The following is a 25,910-nucleotide window of genomic DNA, read 5'->3' as shown; positions in this document are numbered from 1 at the left end:
AAGTGTGAAGAATTTCTTCAACGGTGTCAAATCATTGACGGTCCACATGTATGAAAGTCTAGTTTGCACATATTTCATTTTGAAGAAGTGTTTGCAAGCATGTGTACGCACCATGAAGGAATCGAAATATCTTTTTGCATGCATGCGTATTTCCGTGGGTGTAAATTTATGCAAGGCAATGTGTGTGTGTGTGTGTGCACATGTGTGTGCGTTTCTGTGTGAGCGAGTGAATGTGTGTGCGGATGCTCTGTTCTGTATGCCTCAGAGCCTGTGCCAGCTGGAATCAGAAAGGTTGACCTTGGTCATAAATATCTAATCAGTGTTTGCTGTCCATGAAAAAGTTCAATTTATTCCTGACCCAATGGGAAAATGCCTCTCCCAGACCCCTCTCCCCGTCTCGCGCAGACAAAAACGAAATGCAACTGTGAGAGACGGTGAGGGGAACCTTAACCTGGTATGGATGAAGTAGGACCGAGGCTACGCCGGGGAAAAATAACAATCCTCATCAGCTGCTGATGAGAAGTCATCACCGGGAAGCTACAGATGGATAGCTTTCACAAAACCCTTCATTGTTTGTTTGGTCTGAAAAGAACTGTGAAATGACACAATGAAAAGCTATCACAGGCTGCAAAACACTGGATATTATGTGTTTGAGACGGTCTTATGTCGAACAGAATACACACCCAACTGAATGTGTCGGCTTAGAAACCAGCAGCACAACACTCTGCTGTACTTCGACACATTGCCAATAAGAAGAATTTCTAGTAGGATGTGTGCTCAAAGTGTCAAATATAAAGAAAACAAAGTGATGTGACACTAGTTTGTAATACATGCTAAGTTAATCTACCATCTCGTGAAATTCGCGGCGGGCGCAAGCTGGGAAATATGGAGAAACAAGATAGTGGGAGGAGAGGAAGAAAGAAAGAGAAAGCAGCAGATAACTCACCGTCTCTCACTAAATGAAGCTTGCCATTGTGTCTGGCCTGGTGGCGGCCTCTTAGTGCTCCTATTTGCCTTATTAATATGCATGCTAATGTACCTATTTTATGGCTCAACAGTTCTGATTCACTTTAAAATCAATTATCCATCTGGTACACCCATACCTCGCCCAGGCTCAAATGTGTATTAATTTCAGCAAACATACATCGGCACAACACAATAAAGATAAATGCCTCGATTAGAGGCAGTAAACAAAGGAGCTAGGGATGGCTTTAATGAGATTTGGCACAAAAGGAGCTTACACTTTCTTAAATAATGAGCCTAGGGTCCCTTTTTTCCAAATGCAAATTATATAAAGGAATGTTTCGCTGTCCTTGTTCCAATTTCATTTAGATAAGAGTGTCTCCAAACAAGTTGGCTGTTAATATTCTCACATGAGCACATCACTGCCTTTCTGCCTGCCGTCTCCCAATGGAGGGGAAGAGTGCTCTCCTCTTTGCAGACACATTAGTCTGTAATAAGTTCTGAAAAGTTCACTGTGCTTGTTAAATACTTCTAACAGATGCGGTGGAACTGAGAACGGCTTAGATGGAGTTGACAGAAGCACTTGGCCAGACTTAGCAACATCTTTTTTTTTTTTAACCGCAAACAACTGTATAATCAGTCTCATGGAAAGGTCAAGCCTGCAATAACCCTGACACTTTAAGCTGCTGCATATAGAAAAATGGATATACGGATATCAGCACCTACGGGGAGATGTATGGAGCGAATAATCAGTTTACTGCTAAAAATAGCTTCGCAGCTCCGTGATTGTTTAATTTTTTAGAAAAATGCAAAACAAGCAACAAGCCAAAATGTGACCATCAGCTTTCAGATGCGCTTTAAATATTGCATTACGCGGTTGGAGATAAAAATGCATGAGTGTGGCGCCGCCTGCACCTGCTACATGAGGGGGGTGGGGGTGGCTACTCGCGGGGCAAAATGAGTCGCTTACAATCAGCAGCGTGTCCCTTTTGCTTTTGAAAGGGAAAATAAATCTTTTATGTGGCGGCGAATCCATTTGATTCTGCTGCACGATCCAAATTATGTGCATATAAAATGGAATGAGTGACCGACGATAGATAGATAGATAGATAGATAGATAGATAGATAGATAGATAGATAGATAGATAGATAGATAGATAGATAGATAGATAGATAGATAGATAGATAGATAGATAGATAGATAGATAGAGAGTGAGTTGGGGGGCAGGGTGAGATAACGTGCAATAGTGTTAAATAAAAGGGCCACAGGCATGGGCTGGATGGTAATGAAGAGGGGTGGGCCGGCAGCTGAGGTCCCTGTAGATGAGATCTCTCTCTGACATGTGTGTCCCCTTCATTACCCATTAAGGGGGGGGCACAGTGATGAATCCTTAATATGACATTACACCAATTTTCCTCTTCATTTAGCCTGCTAATGTGCTGGTCTGCTCCTATATGCCCAGGGGCTGCCTGTACCAGACTCGACCAGAAATAGACCACAGTGGCCACTGGTGGCACACCTTGAAGCAGCCTAATTAGGGGCAGCGCCCACCTAATGGGGGCTATCTAGACAAGAGTTTGCATGAGTTCCTTTCCTTCCCCCCGTCTTTTTTGGAGGTAAAGACTTGAATGGTGTGCACTTTTGCCACTAGCATAAACGGAACTCTTCATCTTCTTGCATTACAAACAGTGGGATATTTTACTATTACCAGAATAGGAAAAACATCTGATCTCATTTCATTTTTTGATGTTTTGACAGAGTATATTTTTGATTTTTAAGCCTTGATAAATATGATAAAAAATATATATATATTTCAGTTGAGGTGTAAGAAATGTAAAATACGTTTAAGAACTTTCGTTTTTTTCCCCCCTTTATTTTTGAGAGTCTGCTGTATTAGCTCTGACACAAACATTGTGCCCAGAAATGCAGTAAGGTTGTACAAAAAAAAAAAAAAAAAAGAAGGTGAAGGGCATATACAAAATGTGTTGTGATTCCCACACTGATTTGCAAATTTTAGATGGAAATATTCACTTTAACACATTTTGATTGTTTGCCTGATTGTCGTTTCATTACAAAGTGATGAAAATTGTGTCAACGTCTGAATGTTTATGAACTGCGTGGAAGTGGGTTGTGTGACTCACTCAGCATGCCCATCCCCAGCATGAAGGCATCCATGGTGTAGGGCAGACCCCTGGCTCGCCCTCGTGTACCTGGTGGGAACATCACCTCCTTGGGCTGGGCCTTCTTACATTCTACCTATGGAGACAGACAAACACACACGCACACACATTTGCACACATGCACACACGGGGAGACAAACCATTAGACTGTGTAGGTACACAACCAGACAGATCTGACAGGGCTGTCTCAGCTCTTTAAGGTGGTTTTCTATTTGACTTGCACAGTGCTAGATGTTTTCCATGGAGGGAAAACAAGACCGAGTCAATCTGAGCACCTCACATTTTAGAGGGAAGTCTCAGAGGAAAACTTACAATCATGCTCCTCCTGCATTAAAGCAAAGGTTATTGCTCCAGTGAGCATGTGCCCAAAGCCTCGGGGAAATACAAGCTAAATACTTTCCAAGAGTTTCAGAGACATCAAGGTAGGTGGAGCTCCTTTCTCCTGCGCCATTAACAGAGTCTCAATGTGTGGCAGCAAGTACAGAGTGTTGGTGAAAAGATTTTGTCTCCTGTACCTAAATAAAGAGTAACTTACAAACAAATATTCTTGACTCATTAAATTCATATATAGCTTGTGTTTTGCTAAAGCACTTTGACATTTGAAGTTGCAGAAAAACATATGCTTTGTAAAACGGAATAATTCAGCTTTTTTGCTGTTGTTTGTGTATTTATGCATTGTTGTTGGGCTGAAGTCCCCAGTGTCCCACAGTCCAATTCCACCTGCAGCACTCATCTCTTTCCCGCATTTATTTCTCCCACCCCAGTTCTCACACATACAGGTTTGTTCATTTCCCATCTTGCAAGACTGACATCTCCTCCTCCTACATAACACATATCAAATGAGGGATGTGACAGGGGCAGATGAGGAGAAGGAGGAAGATGAGAGTCCTATTTACCACGTATCTATCCTATCTCTATGAATTATAGAGAAGCACGAGCGGCTGACAGGGGTGGCACGGTCTTGTGTCTGTTGGTTGTTCTTTGGTAGGCTGAGTCTGTTCACCATGCTGCACAATCTATTTGCTCCACTGCTTGCTTGGCATCAGCCTGTCCATCTGTTTGTCTGTTTGCCTCCTGGCTCTCGCATGCTTCTCCCTACTGCCTCCACTTAAGCAGGGCTTTCTCGGCTGCTGCGATTCACATGTCATCCTGGCCTGCTGCACAAGACAGGCTACCGCGCCAGTCCTGTGTACACCTCAACCAAGGTATAGCCTGGCATCCATACAAATAGGCTCGCCACTCTGACAGGCCAGTGGTGCACATTACTTTTCCCACACAAACTCATACACATATTCATACGTGCACCATGGCAGACACAACATGCTGCTCCAAGTTGCCAAACTGCAGAAAAACTTCATGCCTATAGATGGTTGCTGTGCAGAATAGATGGGCTGTACATTGCCCCATGTAAAAAGGAAACTGTAATGACAAAGGTTTGTATCGCTGGGGAAAGTTGCTGCGTTGCACAGCTGTGATTTGTTGCCGTTAGTAGTCCTTTTATGAAGCGGCCCTACTAAAATACACAGTTCCCTTAGCCACTTTGTATCTGTCACAGCTTCTCTGTCCTTCCCGCTCACATTGTACTGCTTGACATTGCGCTGCGGAGAGCCCGGGCGCCCTCATCGTTAGAGAATGACCCCCCCCAGTACCCAGCATGGAAGCAGGGACCGCGTGGGACAAATGGGTTTGTTGAAAATCTCCACACACTGTTGGGATTTTCATATGTTCTCATGACTGCATGACAAATACAGTGGAGCTCTGCCTACACAGCAGTCATCGCAGTGCCCGATCGTCGTCCTCCACTAACCCCCGCCACATCCAGCGCGCCGGACGAACGGGGGGGCCTGCTGGGAGTAAGACTAGAGCCGAGGGGTGAGTCATGCCTACATGCTCCCAGATGTGGGTCTTTGATATTCAGAGCGAGAACTCCTTGCCATGGATTTAAAACCAGTCAGGAGCTGGGAACTGTGGTGGTGTGAGCGTGTGGGTGTTCACCTGCGTCAGACACACAGGAGTGTGCGAGAGAGGGAGGCGGGAGCCTTCAAGAGTGAACAAAGTCAAAGAAGGAGAAAAAAAAGAGAAGACAGAGAGACAAGGGAGACTTGCAAGGCAGAAGTATAAAAGGCTCAACAGCTGTGAGAGCAGACATTCAAAACTCACCATGTGGAAGGTTTTATACACGGAACCTTGTGTCACGTGACCAATATTAAAGCACCAAATTTACAGGTTCTCCTTTTAACTGTGAGGGATTTCTTGAATTACGGCTTTTGCGACTCGTCAAGGACTCTTGAATTTATGAAGGGATGCAATACTGTGTTGTGAAAAGTGCCACAATTTTCAATTTCAACATCATGAATGGAAGCAGTTGAGCACCATTGTGCCCTGTTGAGAAAAGGGACATCCCATTAATCTGCCAGGAAAGTTATACTGCTCAGTGCAGAAACAGCACCGAGAAGGTGTAAAAATCTTCAACACACATGCACAGAATAAAATAAGTGGATTCCTGCCATACAGCGTGGTTAAGCTGTTTGTTACCCTAACACGCTTACTTGCAGAGGAGTTCTAATGTATGCTGCACTGATAGTTTGCAGGCGACGGCTTATCTTTTGAGATTTCTGTCACTCAGCACAGACAAAGTTTGAAATTAAAAAGCAGGACTCTTCAGGACGCTTCGCCTGCAGGGAGTTAATTGGGATTACTGTCTCACTATTAAAACATAGAAGTGGGCCTTGGATCTTGTCCAAGCAACCTGAAGCCCAGTTTGCTACAAGTATAAGATATTCCACACCACCGTCAGGTAATGACCCCGAAGCAGTGTGTGCTATAAGGAGACAGGTGTTGACAGTCAGCAGCCAGCAGAAACCCTGCTAAGAAAGTCTGATAAAATAAAAATGGGAATGTTTAGTTTTCTTCACGGGGGGTGGCAGGTCTCACTCTTTGAGACAGATTGACGATTTTGTCCATCTGGGGAAAGAGCTCAAGTTCGCCGAGCTGCAATTCCATGCTGGGTGGGGCCAGTTAAGGTAGTCCGGGTTTCTAATTAGGACGCACCCTGGTTGCCTTCCATTAGAGGTGTACGAGCCGATTCCAACTGGGTCGATTCACCAGAGCAGGAACAGGACCCGCTGAAGGGATTATATCTCACGGTTGGCTTTGGGACTCCTCCCAAGAGGGAACCCAAGGAAGTTACTGTGGACAGGGATGTCTGGGATCATTTGCTTTCATAACGCTAACGTGACTCCAAAAATACTTATAGTCATAAGTAGGAAAGAAGATCAAAGGATATATGAGGGAATGTTTATATGTGAAGTTTCCTCAGGGGGCAAATCTCAAATGAGGATGCTTCCACACCTGTTACTGTGGACCAAAATGTAAATATACACATTATAGAAACTAGTGAGCATGATGCCATGGGGACTGTCATGAGGAGATAGAAGCACAACGTTTTTTAGTGGAGGTGATCACTATGTTCTGTATTTTTGTGTGTTTCACTCAATGATTATGGTTTGAAGAAAACGGAATGATGCAAATTGAACTACATTATACAGAATGTGATTGGAGCACGCTGAGATCACCTTTTCTGGCGAGTTTTGGCGGGGCTATTTCACAATACTGGTCTAAAGCTTTAGAATATCTCAGTTTTTCTAGTTAATTATTGCAATTTAAGTCATTCAAGCCCAATGAATAGCTGGAAATGTTACACAGGTAAGTGGTGAACTGTTCGAGGTTAAAAAAAAGGTAGGGTTACAAGAACCTCTGTCTGCATAAAAGCAGTGTTGGCAATTAGCAATGAAAGAGACAGATCATCATAGTGCTTAAAAATGTCGGTCTTTCTTACAGAGAAATTGCAAAAAAAAAAGTCAAAGTGTCAGTGAGTACAGTTTCCTTCATTAAATCATCAAAACAGAAGGTTTGATGTAGCACCTTTCGTAAAGCTGCTACTCCTCCATATGGAGAGGAGCCAGTTGGGGTGGTTTGGCCGTCTGATTAGGATGCACCCTGGTTGCTTCCCTTAACAGGTATACCAGACACGTCCAACTGGGTCGAGGCCAGGAGGTCGACCCGGAACACAGCAGAGATTACGTCTCACAGTTACTTTAAAGTGGCTGGAGGTCCCCGTTGAGGAGCTTAAGGAAGTTAGGAGAACACGACCAAGTGGAAAAAAGGATGGAAGAATAAACAGGCAGGTGGGGGGGTTGGGGGAATAGTGATACTTTAAGCTTGAAGGGTTTTCTAGTAAATTTGTTTAGTTCACAGGACAAATGCTCGGTATCAATGTAGATGACCAAAAGATGGGACGTCTGTAGAGTAATCACTGATTCTGAGTGAGCAAATTAATTTCAGTTGGAAGTAAATCAAATAAACAAATAAATGGGCGATAAGATCCCTGTTACAAAAAAAGGGGGAAAAAGGATTTTTTTTTTTTTTTAACTATGAGGCCCTCACATGAACATAACCACAAGGCAGCCTAATCACTGCAGCAATACAATCCTCCGATGAAGGATCAAAACAAACAACTGTCTTTGTTCTGCATGTAGAATCCCTACGATGCAAAGCGGAGAGGCTCTCCTGTTAAGACCTTTTCAATACATCTCCCATACATATTAACCTTGTAGGTATAAGGGGGAAGTTGTGGGCGGGATGGACTCGCAACGACTGTCCTTCAGGGGCGACTGTTGTAGATACGGTGTGTGTGTGTGTGTGTGTGTGTGTAGGGGGAGGTGTTGGGCTGCTATTAGCTTCACTAGTGAATGGATTCCATCAGTAGGCTGGCAGACTGAAGAAAGGAAACAGTGTGATTCATTGACTCCAGCTCCCACTCCCAGCTGAACAGTCAAAACACATAGACTGAATAGTTAGGAAATGTCAAGCCTCTGACTGCCCAATGTCAAGCATGGTGGTGTGAGATTACGCTGTTAAGGAAAAAGCAAAAACCGTTTAACAAGTTCGTTATTTAAAGAACGGAGTGACTGATGATAAAGTGAAAACTATGTTTTCGAACATTTAATGCGCTGGAAGCTGTCTCTTCAACTGCAATCTACATTCAATAGCGTTTTAAAAACGATCAAATTCAAACTTTTAGAAGCTTTTACAAGCAGAACTAAGAATGATATGAATGGGGATGTTCATATTGGATTAAGAAATAAGTCATCCACAATAAGGTTCATGTACTAATCCCACTTCAGCATTTACTCTATCATTACTGAAACTACGGCGTTTCTCATTGGTGACAATGTTGGTCATGTTCAGCTGTGATAAGTGAAAACTGCTCGATGGCAGTGTGGCACTACTCTATCTGGTAAAAAATGACTTTCTGTTCTGTTCAATATGATGATCAGACACTAAACCACCAAAGATCAGGGATGAAGGGTATCTTTACTTTCCCCAAGGGGGTAAATTGTTTCACAGCCATCAGCAAAAACAGCAATAAGAAAAGTATAAAATACAAACAATGCAGACAGGGAAGCTCCTTAGCACATTGTGTTCGAAGCAAGAAAACAAAATTCAACCAGGACAGCATGGGTTTCTCTAGGGGTCGTATATTCTTACATTATTATGCATGCAAATATTCATGGATCAATTAAAAAAATAAAAAGTTTGGGGCTTTTTAAAGAAACTAAATAGATCAATCGTCTAATAATTATCAGCAAACGATCATATACTTTAATGTAATAATGCTTTCGATAGTAATCAAATTATTAATAACTACAAAAAAGATAATAAATAATTCTTGTTTTGATAGCTGTAAATTAAATAACTAATTTGAAATAAACCTTTTCTTTTCATTTGAATCAAGCCCCCCCCCCCGCCCCCCACCCCACATTTAAGTATAAATGAAAAAGTTGCAAATCTGTGAATCCTGTTTTTATTTACATTTAACACACGGACCCAATCGTTTTGGTAAAAGTGCTATCATCAGAAGTGTTGGATGAAGTGAAACGATGCCTTGAAATGGGGCAGCAATCTCCCATGAGTCATTTTGTCCGATGATATCTCTGCCTAGTTATGGAAAGGTAAAGGGATGCGAGGTCATTTTAAGGACAGGTGCACCCTGTGGTGCCTTCACTCCCCTCTTTTATGTTTCAAGATGTTATTGTCTCCATACACACTGAGAGATGCATTCAGAAGTGAGGGCCTGATCATCAGGTTTAATGTCAAATGGTTTCCATCACTTCCTCAATCAGCGGATCTAAACAACATCGAGGCTTGATGGGACATCCTGGAGAGCAGAGCTCGGAGTAGATTTCCACCTCCTTCATCCCTCAAAGCTTTCCTTCTTCAATGAAGGGTAAACATCCAATTACTTACAGTCCAGAACTTGTAAGGCAGCACACCATGAGGGACTGAAACGACTCCGAAGGGCGGTCCTACTCCCTTATTAGATACTTGATGTTCAAAGAGGGGTAAAGATTTCCACTCTTTCAAAAATAAAAAAAATAAAAAATTCCAAGGCATTTTCAGCAACTCGGGGACTTCAGGGTTCCTCGGTGGGAATCTACTTTACATAGCCATAACATGTTTAGTGTGTAGATTTAACTAAATATGTTCAAAGCTAAGATTTACACCAGGACCTCGATAAACACCGCACATGACTAATAATTACACTTCAAACCAGAAGCCAGAATGTCAAATGCCTGCAGACTGATCAAATTATGTTAACGCAGTCGCACTAATCCAGGATCATAAAATCTTATGAAGTGTCCTGCATCTTGTGTAAAATCCCGCAAGTCAATAAAGTGCCTCTTTTATGGCATTATGTTTGACCTATCCATTGAATTTGATTTCCTTGTGCATTGCATGCTAACTTCATTCAGTGTGATAATCTGCTTTGCCCTTTTAACTAGAAGTCATAAAACGTAGTTCCCACACCTTGTAGTGATGTAGCTTGGCACGGTAATATCAGGTTATCACAGGGTGTAGTCAGCGGGGCAACATCTTAGTGTTGAGTGTTATGTTAGTTCAAGAGATTAATTAGTCATATTGCACAGATTTAGCTTCTTTCCACATCTAGGTTTTCTTTCGTTCATTAAATGCACAATTCACATGGTTCAAGTTATGAGTTCTTGGGTAAATTAATTATAATGCGTATACCTGTGGAAAATGTCATGTTTTTTTTCCAGGTTGTCTTGGGAGGTGGGTACATCCTCCAGGAAGAAGAAATGGCTGCTCCTTTGGGATGTTGGTCTGGTGATTGCTGAATTTGGGCAAAATCTCCCATCCAGAAGAGGCTCACAGAAAGTAGAAAAACGCCTCCATTTTAGATCCCCCCCCCCCCCCCATGAGCCTGAAGGCAGCATTTTACCATGCGAGAAGCCAAATTGCTTTATCGAGCTGGATCAACATAGTAATACACATGTCGATTAACACACATGTTATATAGATGTCGCCTTACCTGAGCCCTATTTATATTTACAGTTACCAAAAATAGTCAATCAAAATGCAAATGTTGTTGTTTTTTTTCAAAGTCTACATATGATGTGTTCAATCTCTGAGTCTGTTGAAAGATGGTAGCAAGCAAGACGATATTTTCTTGGATCTATATATATCTGCACATCGCTCCTTTACACTGCTTTCATCAATAAAACTATATACTGTGAGACATGGTTATAAACCATATGTGGTATTCACAAAAAAACAAGCTGGTTCCATTCTGCAGTTTTTTCCCCTCAAAATTCAGCTCGAGTCAATACATTCTGCTGAGCACATCTATAGTGATATATGAAAGGCTACTGTACAAACGCCTACGTACATTAGAGTTCTCCTGAGCGACTCGGAGAGTCAGAGCTTATTCTCCTCAGTGCAGTAATTGGTCGGTCATGTCAGGAAGACACAGTGAGAAATTGACGACTAACAGAAAATTCCTCCCTCCTGTTGTGATCATTCGCTACTGTTGAATATTAAAAATAACACATTAAAGAACATTACCTTGAAGCACTTGACTAAAACCAATGTGAGTCCATTTTAATGGCAAACTGCTCGCTCATCACAGCCAATACTTGATAGGTATTATTATGAATTAGCTGCGCATGCATAACAACGGGGGAGGGAAGTGATAGAGAGACTCTTGTCAAAGAAAACAGAATTCACAACCCTTCCTTGGCAGTAATAAGGCGCTGTCTCTCTGCAGTATGAGATAGATGCTCATATATGTGCAGGCCGTGATAAAGTGTTAAAAAAGTATTTGAAAACTGTCAAGCCATCCCGCGCGTATCGATTTTCACTCCAAAATATTTACTGGTTTTAATATGTGGCTAGGTGCAGCTGTAGCTAAAGGATGTTTCTACATTCGTGTGGAGCCCTGGGGGGCACAATCAATACTTTTATCACATCCTACATTCGCTAAAGCGGGGCAACGCAGAAGTCAGTGCAGCTGGTAGGGCAGGTCATGAGACTCTTGCTAAGCAGCACCCTATTTTCAATTATATATGAGGCAGAATTCGCAGTGACAGAGAGGAAGTGCTCCTGAGAGAGAGGCCTCGGTGGCACACGAACACAGGGTGATTGACCAAGTCACTTAAAGGTCCCGTCACTCACATCTGAGTGGGCACTGACCCAGTATGCCGCCACAGCTCTTGAGAGGACGGGCAAGGAGAAGGTGGGGTGCCCTGTACATCCACAAGCCTCCCAAGTGGGGTGGAATTTCTGTCTGCATCAATTATTCAAGAGCCATCTTAGATAACACTCATGGGGAGGATGGATGAGGTCTATTTCTGTATAGTACTTCATAAGGATGAAGACAGGAGGCATTTTTTATTTTGCGTACTGGTGCTTCAGACACCAGATAACCAGTCCTCTCCTATGTGTGAGCTAAGGTAAAAAAAAAAATAAAAAAAAAACCAACCTTTTGTGTCTTTAAAAAAGGCTCTCGACACACTCCAACTCCTTTTCTCTCCACCAACATTCCCAGATGTCAGCACTTTGTAGAAGATCTGAGGGTCACATTTATTTCCTGTATCCAAAGAAATTTAATGCACAATAGGTGTTGCCGAGTGGGACCCTCAGAAAGGTGACAAAAGCTTCGGAAAAAAAGAAGCCCTTGTGCCGTCCTTTCACACCGAACCCCCTCAGTAATTCTCATCTTTTCAGTCAAGGTTTCTGAGACTCCCCAGATGGGTCCCTTGGTTTCCTACAGCGCAACCGCACCCGGGCTGGGAGCGCTGCTTTTACAGTGGTGTGCTGGTTGAGGCATTCCTGGCCACACTCTGTTAAGTACAACATGTCACAACACACAACAGTGTATCACATCACAGCTGCATGTGGTCAAAAGTGCAGGGGACTTGAACTCGCCGGTCTATACAATAACAACTGCTCACGTTACCCACAGTGGCAGAGGTTCACCACAGACGGGTAACAATGATAATAATGACTGTCATTACACTACCTGTAACATGTTTCCACCAACAACCTATAACATCTCAACTACGTCTTACTGTTTGGCCTTTTTGGACAGAGGTTTGTGGGAAGGCCATTATTAATAATTCATAATGAATAATTAATAATACAAACGCCAGCCTAAAATATTCTTCTAACTTCTGCCATCTCGCTACATCACACAACTCTACTGCTGCTATGACCCATGACTACACACAAGTACACTGTGCAACACTGTCATTTGTAAATTCTATTAGAACAAAGGCTCGAAGCTTGATTAACTTATTTCACCCCCTGAAGACATGCAGATAACTTAGAGGTAAATAAATCATTGCTAACAGCTGTTGGGATCTATGAGCAAAAAAAGAAGCTGAATTTATTGTAGAAGTTTTGACGAACGGTCTGCAAATAGTAGTTTTGCACAAGAGCTTGTTTTATTATTCCAATTTGTCTTCATCACACTTGCAATACGGAGCCGTTGAAATGTATGCTTTAATCAAGTAATTCATAGTTTTACCCTCCACTTATTTATTTTAATCATCATTTCTAAAGATCTAAAGCTGCAAATCGTGACGGCGTCCCACTGAGCTCAACAAAATCCTCTGTAATGGTCTTAGCAGGTCGACATGGTGCAGGTAAAGGAAATAAACTTTGAAGCTTTGTAAAATTATACGAGCCTCTGAAATAACAATTTAAGGTGGAATCTAAAGCTAAAGGCTATATACAGAAATTATATTGTAATAAGTTGGTGGTCTGAGCAGTTTGTCCTCCACTAACAAAGTCAAAACCATTCTGTCGGCATAAGATATGTATAATATTATTAATAATGTTGTGTTGCAGAGGATGTGACGTTGCAAGTAAATTGTGAAGTGTAATGAAGTTGGTAAGCCATTACTTGTTTCCACGGTAACTGTTGACCGCCTTCCTACAATGTCAGAAAAATTGAAGAGAACTCGTGTTAGAACCTCACATGTTCAGCAAAAAGTTATTAGTTGATACTTGATGGAGTTTTTTTTTTTTTTTTTAGCAAACTTATTGAGTATGAAAAAGCAAAGTGCGTTGTGAAAAAAAGGTAGGAATTGATAAACAATCTGCAAACTCTTTCCCCCCCTTTATTTTCAATGAGTTATTAATGAAGCCAAACATCTCAATATATGCTATATATATTCATGTCGGTAGATCATTTTGGCCCTGGTCATTAGAAATGTAGCTCGCACGCTGAAAGGTTTTTGGCACAGCTGCTGCCACTGAACTAATCCCATTGTAAACCCACACAAGCCATAGAGGCTGAGCAGAATAAACTTAGTTGGTGTTTATTTTGCAAGTTTGCGTCCCCAGAGGGAGCGTTTATGCAGGCAACAGATCACTGACATTTGCACACATGCTTATCGACAGTGTTTCATGCATACTTCCAATAATGCTGAAAAGGAATTTCTACATGACATCCCCTTCCCAGGATCTAACGTGTATTTACTAGTGGGATGGAAATGCCAAGGATTCCCAGGGCTATTGAAGTTGGCACTGTTTCCGAGTTAGAACCCACTTGAGCAGATGTTTCCAGCAGCTGCACTTGCTGCAGTGGACCGACTGTGTACACACCTCAGCGCTGACCATGTATATACCATGTGCTCAGGTTTTTTTTTTTTTTTTTCTTTTACCCCCCAGTAAAACCTGCAACATAGAGGTACATGAGGAGATTTCATGTTCCTAATAACATCTGATAACAGATCTTTGCTTTTGGCTACAATGTACAGCAGGTTTCATAAATCCAATAAAGGTGGCTTAGCCATTAGTGTTTCCAGCTGAAGCTGTCCAGCAGGTCCTCTGATCTAATGTGTGATCTTCTATGGGCCCAGCGAGCTGAGTCAAATTAATAGGCATGTTTATTGGTTTAGGTTTTGTTTGGCCATTTGTTGAACGCTGACAGCAGGTTAGAGAAACTGCATTAATGTGACTTCATTTATCTTTTGCAATAACTATTCGGTGTTGTTTGTCTTCTTCATTGAAGCACTTTCCATAATGTCTGCTGCAAATTAAATGATGTATTTTAAAACAATTAAGTATTTTATGAATTTGTAATGATTACTACAATATTGAACTTCTCATTAAGCAAACTTGTACTCTTAATTGGAAATACTGTTTACGATCCAATTATTATGTAATTAGAGCTTCCTCCACAAAGACAGTGGCTGGATTTGAATGAAGCTTGTTTTTCTTACACTGAAAGAAAATGACAACTTTCATGCAGAAAAGCTCTTACTATGGATTTGATGGGGCATGGTATTATTTTAACCTTTTTCTCCATCATGAATTGTAGATAAAACGTTTTATTTTATACATTTCTAGAAATGACAAATATCTTCATGTTCTCGCCGGTAAACGTCAAAGATCTGCCACATGTGATGGTGACAGAATATCTTCCATGCACATATAGTTATTTCTGCCACACTGCCCCCCCCCCCCCCCCCCATCTTTTGTTTTAGTCTTGAGCAGCGATAGCGATGCAGTGTCAGGACACAGAGGGATGTATACCGGGGTCATATGTGACCTGGACTGGTCCCTGGTGAACATGGTTCTACTACACTGGTCCTGTCAGTCAGACAGCCAGTCAGTCAGTCAGTCGGTCCGTTCCGGGAAACAGCCGAGAGAGAGCGGGAGAGCGAGCCAGAGAGAGAGAAAGCGAAGACACACGCCAAGAGAGGGAGCCCCGCTGAACGGCAGTAAGACAAGAATTCCCTCCAGTCAATCACAATCCACAAAATCGCTCCAATGATGCAGGATTTCTCAAGAGGCCTGCAGGGTGGAACTGGGTGAAGGAGGACCTAATGTCACACTCGCTACACTGAGGACGCTTCCTGTCAATTACCATAAGTCACATGACGACTTGGAAAGCGGCAACTGGACTCCTGCACGCGCCGAGGTGACCATATCACTGGTGTAAATAAAACAAGCATCACTGGCACTTGGTGGAAGGTGTTAATCCCTGACTAATGAACTCTGTCGCAGCCAGGAGCTTCCCTGTTGCATCCCTGGACAGTTCCACCTGTGTGTGTGTGTGTGTCTGTGTGTGTTCAGTGTGTGTGTGTCTGTGTGTGTGTGTGTGTGTGTGTGTGGGGATTCAGAAAGAGAGGGACAGGCTCCACTCTCCCGTCCCTCAGCCTGACAGGCAGAACTCAGCCACACAATTTCACGGTTTGTGGGCAGTACACACCACTGCTTTTCCCATCCCTGACACCCACAGACCCACTGAGTGTGTGCATTTCTGTGCTAGCCTGTGCATATGAACATGAACACACACACACACACACACACACACACACATACGCAGGAACGCGCGGACTCGCACACGCGCCGTCGCAGCTATTAATAGTGGGGGAAAAGAAGAAATCAAATATTAATCCTTCAACGTCCACCTGGAATTGAAAAAAGAAAATGTGTGGACTTACCATTTTGTTATTGATTTCATGAAAATGAATTTCACAGACTTTCTCTACGATGTCTTCACTCTCAAAAGTTATGAAACCGAATCCTACGCAGAGAAAGGGAGAGAAGAAGGGGTGGGGGGGGAGGAGAGTCGGAGTTAGTGGAGAGTCTTAACAAAACTTTAGTAACTGAAAGAAAATGCACCACAAGATAGAAGATTATCGCCAGCCAGATCCTGAAAAGTGCACGGGGTACATCTGTGGAGATTGGCATGGGCATGGAAAAGAACAAGTGAACAAGACAGACATTGTCCTCCTTAAATCAGGAATATGATGAAATCTGCCACATTATTAAGGGCACTCAAGGACCTCTTCTACAAAGAGAAGATGGAAAAACAGCACAAAGCTCATTTAATGAGATTCAGGGAGCTAGGGCCCAGCATCTGAATTTCATTAAATGCATTTTGTGTTCTTTTTATTGAAATCTCACTGTATAACAAGCCCCCATTTTTATGTTAATACATGCCTTAGAAAGAATGTGTCGTTGACAGTGGGATTTTCATGCCATATTTATAGTATAAAAGCTTAACCCCCTCTTTTAACACAAAGACAGAGAAACAAGATGGTTTGAGACTTTTGAACACAAGTGGATTGCAATGTTCTCCTCTGTGTTTTGATGGCGATGCACAAAGCAATCTAGCTTCAGCAAAGACGGGCTTGAAAGGAAAACACATTCTCCTATTACTTTTGCAAAAGAGAAACTGTTAGTGGATCAGGCAGCGAGCGGGACTGAAAGGACCTGAGCCACTTTTCAGAAACCGCAAACACCCCAGCGATATAAAATCACCTCAGATTGAGCTTAAACATCTGACTGACACTCACTCCACAGACATCCGTCCGCGATCGGGGATGACACAGTAAGAACAGCTGCCTACCCAGTGGGCAAATGTAGAAAAACGCACACACCAAATTGTAAAAAAACAAAAAAAAAAAAAAAAAACACAACAGAGTCACTCGAATAAGGTGGATAAAGAAGAAGCCAAATCCACGTGTTCAGGCATCAGATCGCAGTCATCATCCACTTCACAGGACAAATCTCAAGGTCAGACACTCAAGGGGAAGCTTTTCAGAGCCGAGTATCCAGCACATGTGCACTTGTAAACACACACTACCACCACAGGGCATGAAAACAAACGAGATTTGTCAACCATTACAGATTCCGCTGTATTTGTCACACTGCTGCAGTTTATCCCTTTAATATCTCGGACTGTATTAGGCTATCGCCAGCTGTGCTACAAATCAATGAGCAGGACTGCTTTATAGTAGTATTGGACTGGGGGATTTTTAGAATCAATGTGATTAAACACCTACAACTGCCAGGTACGTGATATTATTAGCTAGTTTATATATAAGCACAGTGCGACACTGAGTGTATAACACGGATATCAGAATTACAAATCACACGCACATCATCCATCTCATCCGCTCCACCTAAATGTGTGCATGTTTACCAGCTTAAGAGTCTTGATGATCACATCTTTGCAGGAATAGCAAAATGAAGTGTATTACAATATATTAGTCTCATAAGCAGCTTATTCTATTAATTCATCAGATCATCCAGAAAAATACAGATTTCTTTGTCAGGAGCTTTCGGTGCTGCTCACTCCAGAGCTATCACAAACACTGACATTTATAGTTCTGTCATAAAGTCTTTATCTCCCGCTCGCATTCCCCCCCCCCCACACTTTTTCCTGCTCCGCCCTCAGTTCCTCCTCCATAAATAACAAAAGCTTCTCCTCAAGCCCCCTCTTCTGACACAGCCGAGAAACAGATCACAACAGTGTTGTCAAAAAAAGAAAATTCAAAATAAAAATGAGCAAGCTGATTAAACACGGACAACAACTAATCTAATGAGATCTTATGAGACAGAATATCAATTTCCAGTGAGACATCTCGAAGCTGGATTGCGGAGCGAGGGGTGGGATGGAGGGGACACATGACGACGGCAGGCGGGAACAGAGGGGTGGGCCAGGGAGAAGTGGTGGTGGTGGTGGTGGCGGTGGGGGGACATTCTCCACCTGCCCACCCCACCTTTGTGGCAGTGCAAGGAGCACTTTTGACAACCAACAAATCAACTGCCAGGAGTAATTTGTCACGGAGGAGTGCAGGTAGAGGGAGTAGAGTCTGAGGGGGAACGGCCATGGAGGGGCGGCCAGAGAACAAAGTGTGGATGAAAAGGAGAATGGTGGGCTGGGGGAAAAAAGAAAAAAAGGCCGAAAAAGTGACAAGGAAAGAGGTTAACACACATGGCCCCTGTCGCCACACTCCTTCCTGCCGCTACAGGCAGCTCCTCCATCAACTGACAGGACATTTTCCACTGCACCATTATATCCACTAGGGTCAGGGCCAAGCCACAGCACCACAGATACCACCAGCAGAGCCTTTCCACCCATGACAGGATCTGTTTAAATGAACAAAAAAGACATTCTGCAGTAGTGTAACCTACTGTGAGAATGCATCCTGTGCACATACACAAAATATACACAACAGACATTACTCCTCGGCTCAGCACACACCTCCTTGATCAGTCCCCTGTGGACTGTCTGAACCTCTCTCCCTGCCATTGCAGTGCAGTTCGTTGCTCCACTATCCTATTTTACAGACCTTACAGACAATTACAGGCCACAAAATAGCATCAACAGCAGCATTTCTCTCTTCCACCCTCGTGCTGCAGGGTGTCAGCAGAGCCAGATTATACTGGTGCATCCAGACCCCCGTTCTCCTCTGACCACACACACATGGCAGGAGGCTGACCTCCGCCAAAGTATTAAAGACTGTCGGCTCTGACAGACACCAGGAGAGTGGTGTCAACACACTCGCACTGAAGAACCTTCCCACATCTTAAACAATACCCTGTAAATGGAAACACATGGATTTCTGCGGGGAAGGCTGATAATAGGTGTTATGTGGCGACTGGCTGAGGCCTCTTGGCTGCACTCGCTCACACTTATTAGCCAGAACTGAGCTTGGCCTCATCTCATCGCTCCACCGAATCAGCGGGGCGCCTACTTTCACGGCCTTTTACCAGCTTCATCATACTCGGTCTTTATTTCACACTCAGAGCAGGTTTCTCTGCTTCTGTTGCTTCGGTGCTTTTCACCTAGCCGCCAACCTCCCACCCACCAGTCTGGGGGGGAAAAAAAGGGCTGATTCTGCGAGAAGTAGATCATGAGAAAACTTGCAAATTGATGCGGCATTGCTGACTTGAAAAATGGCAACAGCTTTAAAATTAAAAATGAAAAAAAAATGAAAGGACCACAAATTAAACTGATAGAAACAGCACTATTGTGTCACACATTCATTGGTGCCGTTTCCATTCTGGAGAATAGTGCATCAGTGCTAATATAAGGAAGGAAATAATGCTTACATTTGTAAATATTTATGGGAGTATGAACACGCATGGGGCAGAAATAAGGATGACATAGATTTACAGTCGATATGTACAGCAGGTTTCCTCAGCTCCCCGATGACTGCTGCTAAATATAATACAATAAGTGCATGAGAGCGAATGTAAAGCACATATGTATCATCGCTAATGTACAAGGTATGCACAGGGAGCTCATTACACACATTTCTAGGTCAACGTTAAGCAAGAAAAAAATCGAAAGAAAGCAGTGGACGAGGTTTCCTTGCCAGTGGGACACTGTTTGGTCTGTTGCGTCATATTTTCCGATGTATTCAGTGTCCCTAACTACTCAATAAATAATGGCGAACCGTAAGATTTCAGCACAAAATAACTGGTGACGTACATAAGGGTATGATGCATTCTGATGTATTTCCACTGACTTACAAGAGCCATAAATATGTTTAACCAGTAGGGGACATATATTGCTACTGATGAGCAACTAATGAGAACAGCCTACTGCTGAGCATCTTCGACTGCCGGCCCCGTCAGCACAGAGTGATGAAGTGGGGCAACCTGGAGGAAGTGTCAGTCGTGTCTCGACGGACACAGCACGGCGGGAACAGAAGCTTCCCGACTTGATCTGCACTGACACATACACAGAGCACACACACATATTTGAGCGCGTGCACGGCCACCGTGGGTCATGGGTGTTACCCACCTGGTGTGTCGAGTGCTCCACCTAAGCTTTCCCTTCTGAACTGGTGATCCTGCACCAATTATGCCTGATCAAACGATCACCTGTCCAGCCGGGAGTCAGCCTACACACGACTCCTGCACTGTCTGCGTGCCCCATCCTACCAAAGCCCCATCCTCTTGTAATGCAGAGGAGCAGACCGAGGCAGTTCGAACACCCACGGCACAGTTAGAGTCCTTTGATCAGTATTTGCGTCTGCTATTACTAGAGATCCAGAGCCCCGGGCCTTAATCCTCTCTTTAATACAGTTAACGCCATGAACTCACTAACAGCACAGGGCACGTATGGCTGAGAAAAGAGAGCAGAGACAACACAAATTTAAGAAAAAAACGGATCTAATGAGAACAGGCATTTTCATTCAAAGGCTTGTAAACACAACAAGCATTCATATGGCTGACTGTAGTAGACATCAATGAAATCTTTGAAAATCTAATAACATGTCCACAGTTTCCACCAGGATATATTCAAAGATCATCCTATCATCGCTGTATTTCTTTGGCATCTTCTATTTGATAACTGGGCTCCTCAATTATTCATTTTACATGAAAATATAGGTTTTGGTTATTGGCTAATATAGAGACAAACAGTGCAAGAGATAGAAAGCCAGACACACAGAGATACAAAAGATCCCACAGGCATACCCACACTCCCTAATCACAAGTCAAGACACCAGCTGATAAAAATCCAAAACAAATAAATGTGACTGCTTTGATGCATACGAGTCTGTGGGGAAAAGTGACAGTGGACAATGTAAAATTAATCCCACAAGTGTGCAACACAGTGAGCCATGAGCAGACTATGAGACCAACCTACATTCAGAAAATAGGACTGATATGATCGGGGGAAAAAAAGGAAGGAGCCATGTAGGGAACATGTGTGAGGAGCAGTATCAATCCATGATGTGCATGTGAATCATTCAAGAGACATATGTAAAGTGTAGCCTCTACCTGTACCTTGTTTTTCCTCACCTTTTGTTTTCTTTGACAATTGGACTACATTGGAGAATATTTTTTATTCCCCTTGTGCCACTATTACAAATATCTTTAATGTGAGGCATTTATTGAAAATCTACGAGGTGTAGCATCTATTTGTTTTGTGCTTCGGAACAGGAACATCTGTAGAGTTTAACATGTACAATAAATGCTTTTGTGAGACAATGAAAAAAAAAGTGCTGCTTAGCATCATCTTAAAGAGCAACATAATTTCAATAGTTGTGAGGTGCATCTGTCAAGCATTGCATCTTATCTATCAACTATGTGAGAGACAGTTTTGGGAATAGCTGTAAAGTGTAGCATTTATATCTGCATGAGAGGTGCTTACTGATTATCTATGAAGCCCTTCTAATTTTCATCAAGGGAAGAACACTGGTGATATGCGTTTTCACCTCTAGTTTGCATGTGAGGCCTTCAGGGGTTATCTGTAAGTTGTAGCTTCGACAAATGTCCTGCATGTGATGTGTTCATGGAACATGTGTAACATTTAAATAAATTCTCTATTCTAGGCATTTTTATGATATACATGAAGCATAATGTCCACCTGCTGTCTGTCTCCATCAGAGGAAATTGAATTTTAGCACCTACTGACAGTCTCTATGAGAAGTCATTTCTCTGACACAAACTCTAAGTGCTCACTACTTTTAAGTGAATTCTCAATCTGTAGGAAACAAGACTTTAAAAACACTAAACCAAGTACTTTTCTTAGATGAGTGTGGGGATAATAAATGCATCCAAATTGAAAAGAAATCTTTCTTTTGAGCTGCTGGGCCAGTAAAAATAAACAAGGTGCAGTAAATCTCTGTTCTATTGGCAGACTGGGCCAGTGTGAAGAAAATGCTATGTTGGACACTGCTATTAAGGGACAGCATATGGAGAAACACTGTGCCATGGGCCGAGCCACTCGATACTGTAGCAGCTACCAACAGCTGAGATCCCAGAGAGAAATCCATTGTAGAAAAGTGAGCTATGAGGAATGCACAATCCCTCTCTGACATGTTTTGTGGCCACCAAACAAACCAGACTCCTTGGACAAATCTTTCAGCACCACATGTGCAATGGTGGAAAATTGTGTGTGCTACTTCATTGGAGTCAACAACCTGTGGCAAACACACTGGCATGTAGGATATAATTTTCCGGGTTAGGTTAGAGCCATATGCACTTGGTTGTGCATTTTATTTACTAGGTAATAAGTGTCTGACTTGACTACTTAGCCACAGCATTAATCAAAGGGCCCCTCAGCGCCTTGGCCGCCTGTGTCTCCACACCGTAATGTACTGCCGCCGCTAGTGTACTCAACACATCCCGCGGTTGTAAAAAGGATCTGATGTAAGCTGTATAGGTTTGATATGTAGAGGAGTTTCTTTTGGGTTGTGATGTCCTCTTAGCGAAGGCGATGACAGGAAAACTACAGAAAATATGTCAAACACAATAAAATACCCTGTGTAGGAGTGTAAAGGCATTAGCCCCCTTGGGAATTCACCAAAGCTAATCTCTCTATGGACTTTGTCTGCTCAGTGTGCGGCGTGTCAGCCGTCAACTTCAGCAAAACATAAAGGTGCTGATTATTCTACAGTGCGTGTAGGTGGCTGCATGAGCGAGCGTCAGGTGGTGGAAGAACTGCCTGAAAATTGGGCCACAATTATCACACGTAGCGTTTCAGATTGTTAGCAGCAGTTCTGAGGCTTTTAAAAGCTGGAACTTATTAGTTTAGACAACACTTAAAAGGACATCTCATTACTGATTACTGAGAAGTGTCACAAAGGGGCTTTTAATAACGGAATGAAATAAAGCAACAGGCCAGAGAACAATTAGACAGAAGCAGTGTGACTGTAAATTGATGTAATTAGATTTCAGTCTGATTGCCATTTTCTTCACGCTTGGCCTTTATCATTTTATGGTGCCCCCGTGACTTTGTACCGTCACTTGTTTGGGAATCTTTTCTGAATCATCTTGTGGGATTAATTACATTTCACCATTAATTTTGGTTTCTGTAACCTGGTGCCGAAAAATTTAGCTATTCCTTCAAGATGAGTTTCACACAACGCGCCATTTGTGACGAGACCTGACGGGATATTTTCCTTCACTTGTGAGGAGGAATCACGACAGAAATGGAGTGAGTACAGTTTAAAACTTAGACTATTTTTCTTAAAGAACACATTTACACAATTTATTGTAGTATAAATATAGTAAGGACATATCAAGCTATAGTACCAAACAGGTACAACTGTTGCCTTTCTATATAAACGTATCAAGGTTTTTACAATGAAGGCTATAAATAGACTTCCTACAGACATTTTCACTTTCTATGGATCCCAAGAGTCAGTTTTAGTTTGTGTTGCAGTACAATTTACCAGTCAGTCATTTAGCCGAAGCGCGAATACATAGATCAGAAGGGGAGTGAACCTCCTATCCTCCACAGCAGTGAGTATTCAACCTTTAGCTTTTACATGTTTACATCTACAAACCAAGATGAGTGACTTGCAGTTGGCTGGATGGATCTGCTGGTTGGCTTATTGACTGTTTATATTACCAACATGCCCTCTTCCTCTGCTCTTTCCACACAGCGACCAGGCCCAGCATGCCTGCTGAGGGAACTAGTTTGTCTGTGGCTCTATGTAGGTCAGCTTTCAGAGTTGGCCATCAATTTCTACTGTCCTACTTAAAGAGACACTCTGTCTCCATATAAACACACACAAACTTGAATGCACACATAAGCAACATTTTTATTACATATTGCAACTGGGACCACTCGTCGATCACAATAACTAATCTCGACTATAACACACAGTACTCAATACAGACAGGAGTTGTTGGTAAAAGTCCAGTTAGAGCATGGTCAGTGCAAATAGACATGCCAGCTCCCACAGAAAGTGCACTTGTGAACTAAATACAGATATTTCCACCTTTCAAGTGTATGTTGAAATACTTTCTAACTGGAGAAAGATCCCTCATTAGCGCCAACAATATACCCATAAGTGTGACTTTTTTTTTCTCCTATACGATCACTAGGCTGCTCTAGCAACAACTGAATGGAAGCAATTATCCACGCGGAAGGTGACTAACTACTGCTTTACTCAGTAGCACCAAGACAGCAGGCTCAAAGCGACGTGTCACGGAGAACTGAGAGCAGCGAAGAAAAGAAATGTCAAAGAAACATACAAGAAAAGGGAGAGTGGTCCTTGAATACATACTAAGAATTATAATGATTATTTTAAAAGTGGATTATATAGGGATTGAAGAAGAAGAAGAAAAAAAAGGAGCATATATGTCTGCACAATCCCAACCAGGTAACTGATTACTGCAGGGTGACACTATTACCCAAAGGTGGGGTGCGAGACAGCTGAACCTGTTCACAAGTGCCAATCTGTGTCATTAGATGGAGGAAAATCATCCTGCGGGTCAAACCTGACAAAGACCTCCTGTCCGTTCGTAACGCAGACACGGCAAGAGAAAAAAAATAAAAACAAAGCTGGTGCTTTGTTGGAGCAAACAGGTAACAAACAAAACCCGAGAAGCCAAATAAATGGCTTTCAAACAGCTTCAACTTAATGACAGAATTTCTTTTGTGCATTTTTAATTATGGAAAGGTGATAATAGGTGGCGCGCCTAATGACAGGATAAAAATAAGACTCAAATGTGAGCATACAGGCAAAGTTGTTGGTATAGCAGGTGGGAATGTATAACTCTGAATTCCTTCACCGGGAACCACAAATTATCTCCTGCCAATCAGAGTCATTTTTGTCCTGCACCACTGTGACTGACACAGTTTTAAATTTGTAAGATGAGTAGCATCTCTGGCTAGAGGTTAATGATTAAACACAATAAGCTCAAATTCATATACCACTTCACGCCCACATTTCACCCGCACAGCACACGGCCTCTTTATGCACAAACTGCATGTTGAGCGCGCTCTCATTGTCCCCTCACGGTGCTTGATTGTGCTGTGAAAGTAGAGCTCCGTGTGGTTTTTTTTGTCCACGCTGGTAAAAACATGTCCATGTATTTTATGTAGCCTAGAAATGTCAAGTAATAGTACCTGAGAGTCAGATTGTGACAGCTTGGTTAGGCAGTAGGAATACATGTTGGTAAGGCAGAGGCTAACAAATACGGAAACAATTTTTGCAATTAGGTCACGAGACACTGGGGCTGGTTTCCAAAAAGCTCCGTCCATTTAGGAAAAGGGGGTGGGGGGTGGGGGGGTCGGGGAGCCTCTCTGTGAGTACTGCTATTTATAATATCTCACAACAAGACAATGAGTGTGTGGATGGAATTCTGAGTAACGCCAACCACAAGGCTGAAGCATCGTTCAGCAACATGAAGGAGAGAGGTCGTTCAATGCAACCATCCAATGGACATAATGTTACACCACGCATGATAAAAACTAAAGTTGTAATATGTAATTTTTCAGATGCTAAAATGGCTAAAGAGAGTGATAGTTGTGCTCTAATTTATGCTGTGAGACTGCATTGTGGTACGGTGGTTAGCGCTCCTGCCTCACATCGAGAATCTCTCCTGTTTGAGTTCATTCTGTGTATAATACGCTTGTTCTAACTTGACATGAGTGAGTCTTCTCCCGCAGGAAAAAAAAAGCATGCATTTGACAATAACCGGTCCCTTCAAATTTCCATGTCTGATTATTTGTCTCTGTGAGTTTGAAGCCTACAACTCTGAATTATACAAAGCTGTAAAAAAGCTAGATGAAATGATGGATTAGTAGTTTAATTGCACAATGTTTTTCCGCGATTGTTAAAATTGGGTGATACACTGTTGAAAATGTGGTGTAGATGTAGTCCTGTGTGTGTGGAGGTTGCATGTTC

At 42.6% G+C, this 25,910-nt stretch overlaps 1 protein-coding gene across 10 annotated transcripts in view; it reads right to left on the bottom strand.

Annotated features, from left to right (window-relative positions):
• LOC308121614 (RNA-binding protein Musashi homolog 2) overlaps positions 1–25,910 on the bottom strand; it is a 266,100-nt gene that overhangs the window by 48,170 nt on the left and 192,020 nt on the right. For all 10 annotated transcript variants that reach the window (XM_080482944.1, XM_080482946.1, XM_080482949.1 and 7 more), the window contains exons 8-9: positions 15,963–16,045; positions 3,106–3,220 (exon numbers count right to left, since the gene is read on the bottom strand). In XM_080482944.1, the coding sequence (XP_080339070.1) occupies positions 3,106–3,220; positions 15,963–16,045 (198 nt within the window). The remainder of the gene's footprint in view (positions 1–3,105; positions 3,221–15,962; positions 16,046–25,910) is intronic.

Source organism: Lipophrys pholis (genome assembly GCF_963383615.2).
Source record: "Lipophrys pholis genome assembly, chromosome: 16".
NCBI classification, from domain to species: domain Eukaryota; kingdom Metazoa; phylum Chordata; class Actinopteri; order Blenniiformes; family Blenniidae; genus Lipophrys; species Lipophrys pholis.
Note: the sequence above shows the minus strand (reverse complement) of the source record. Positions and strands in the feature narration are given on the sequence as shown.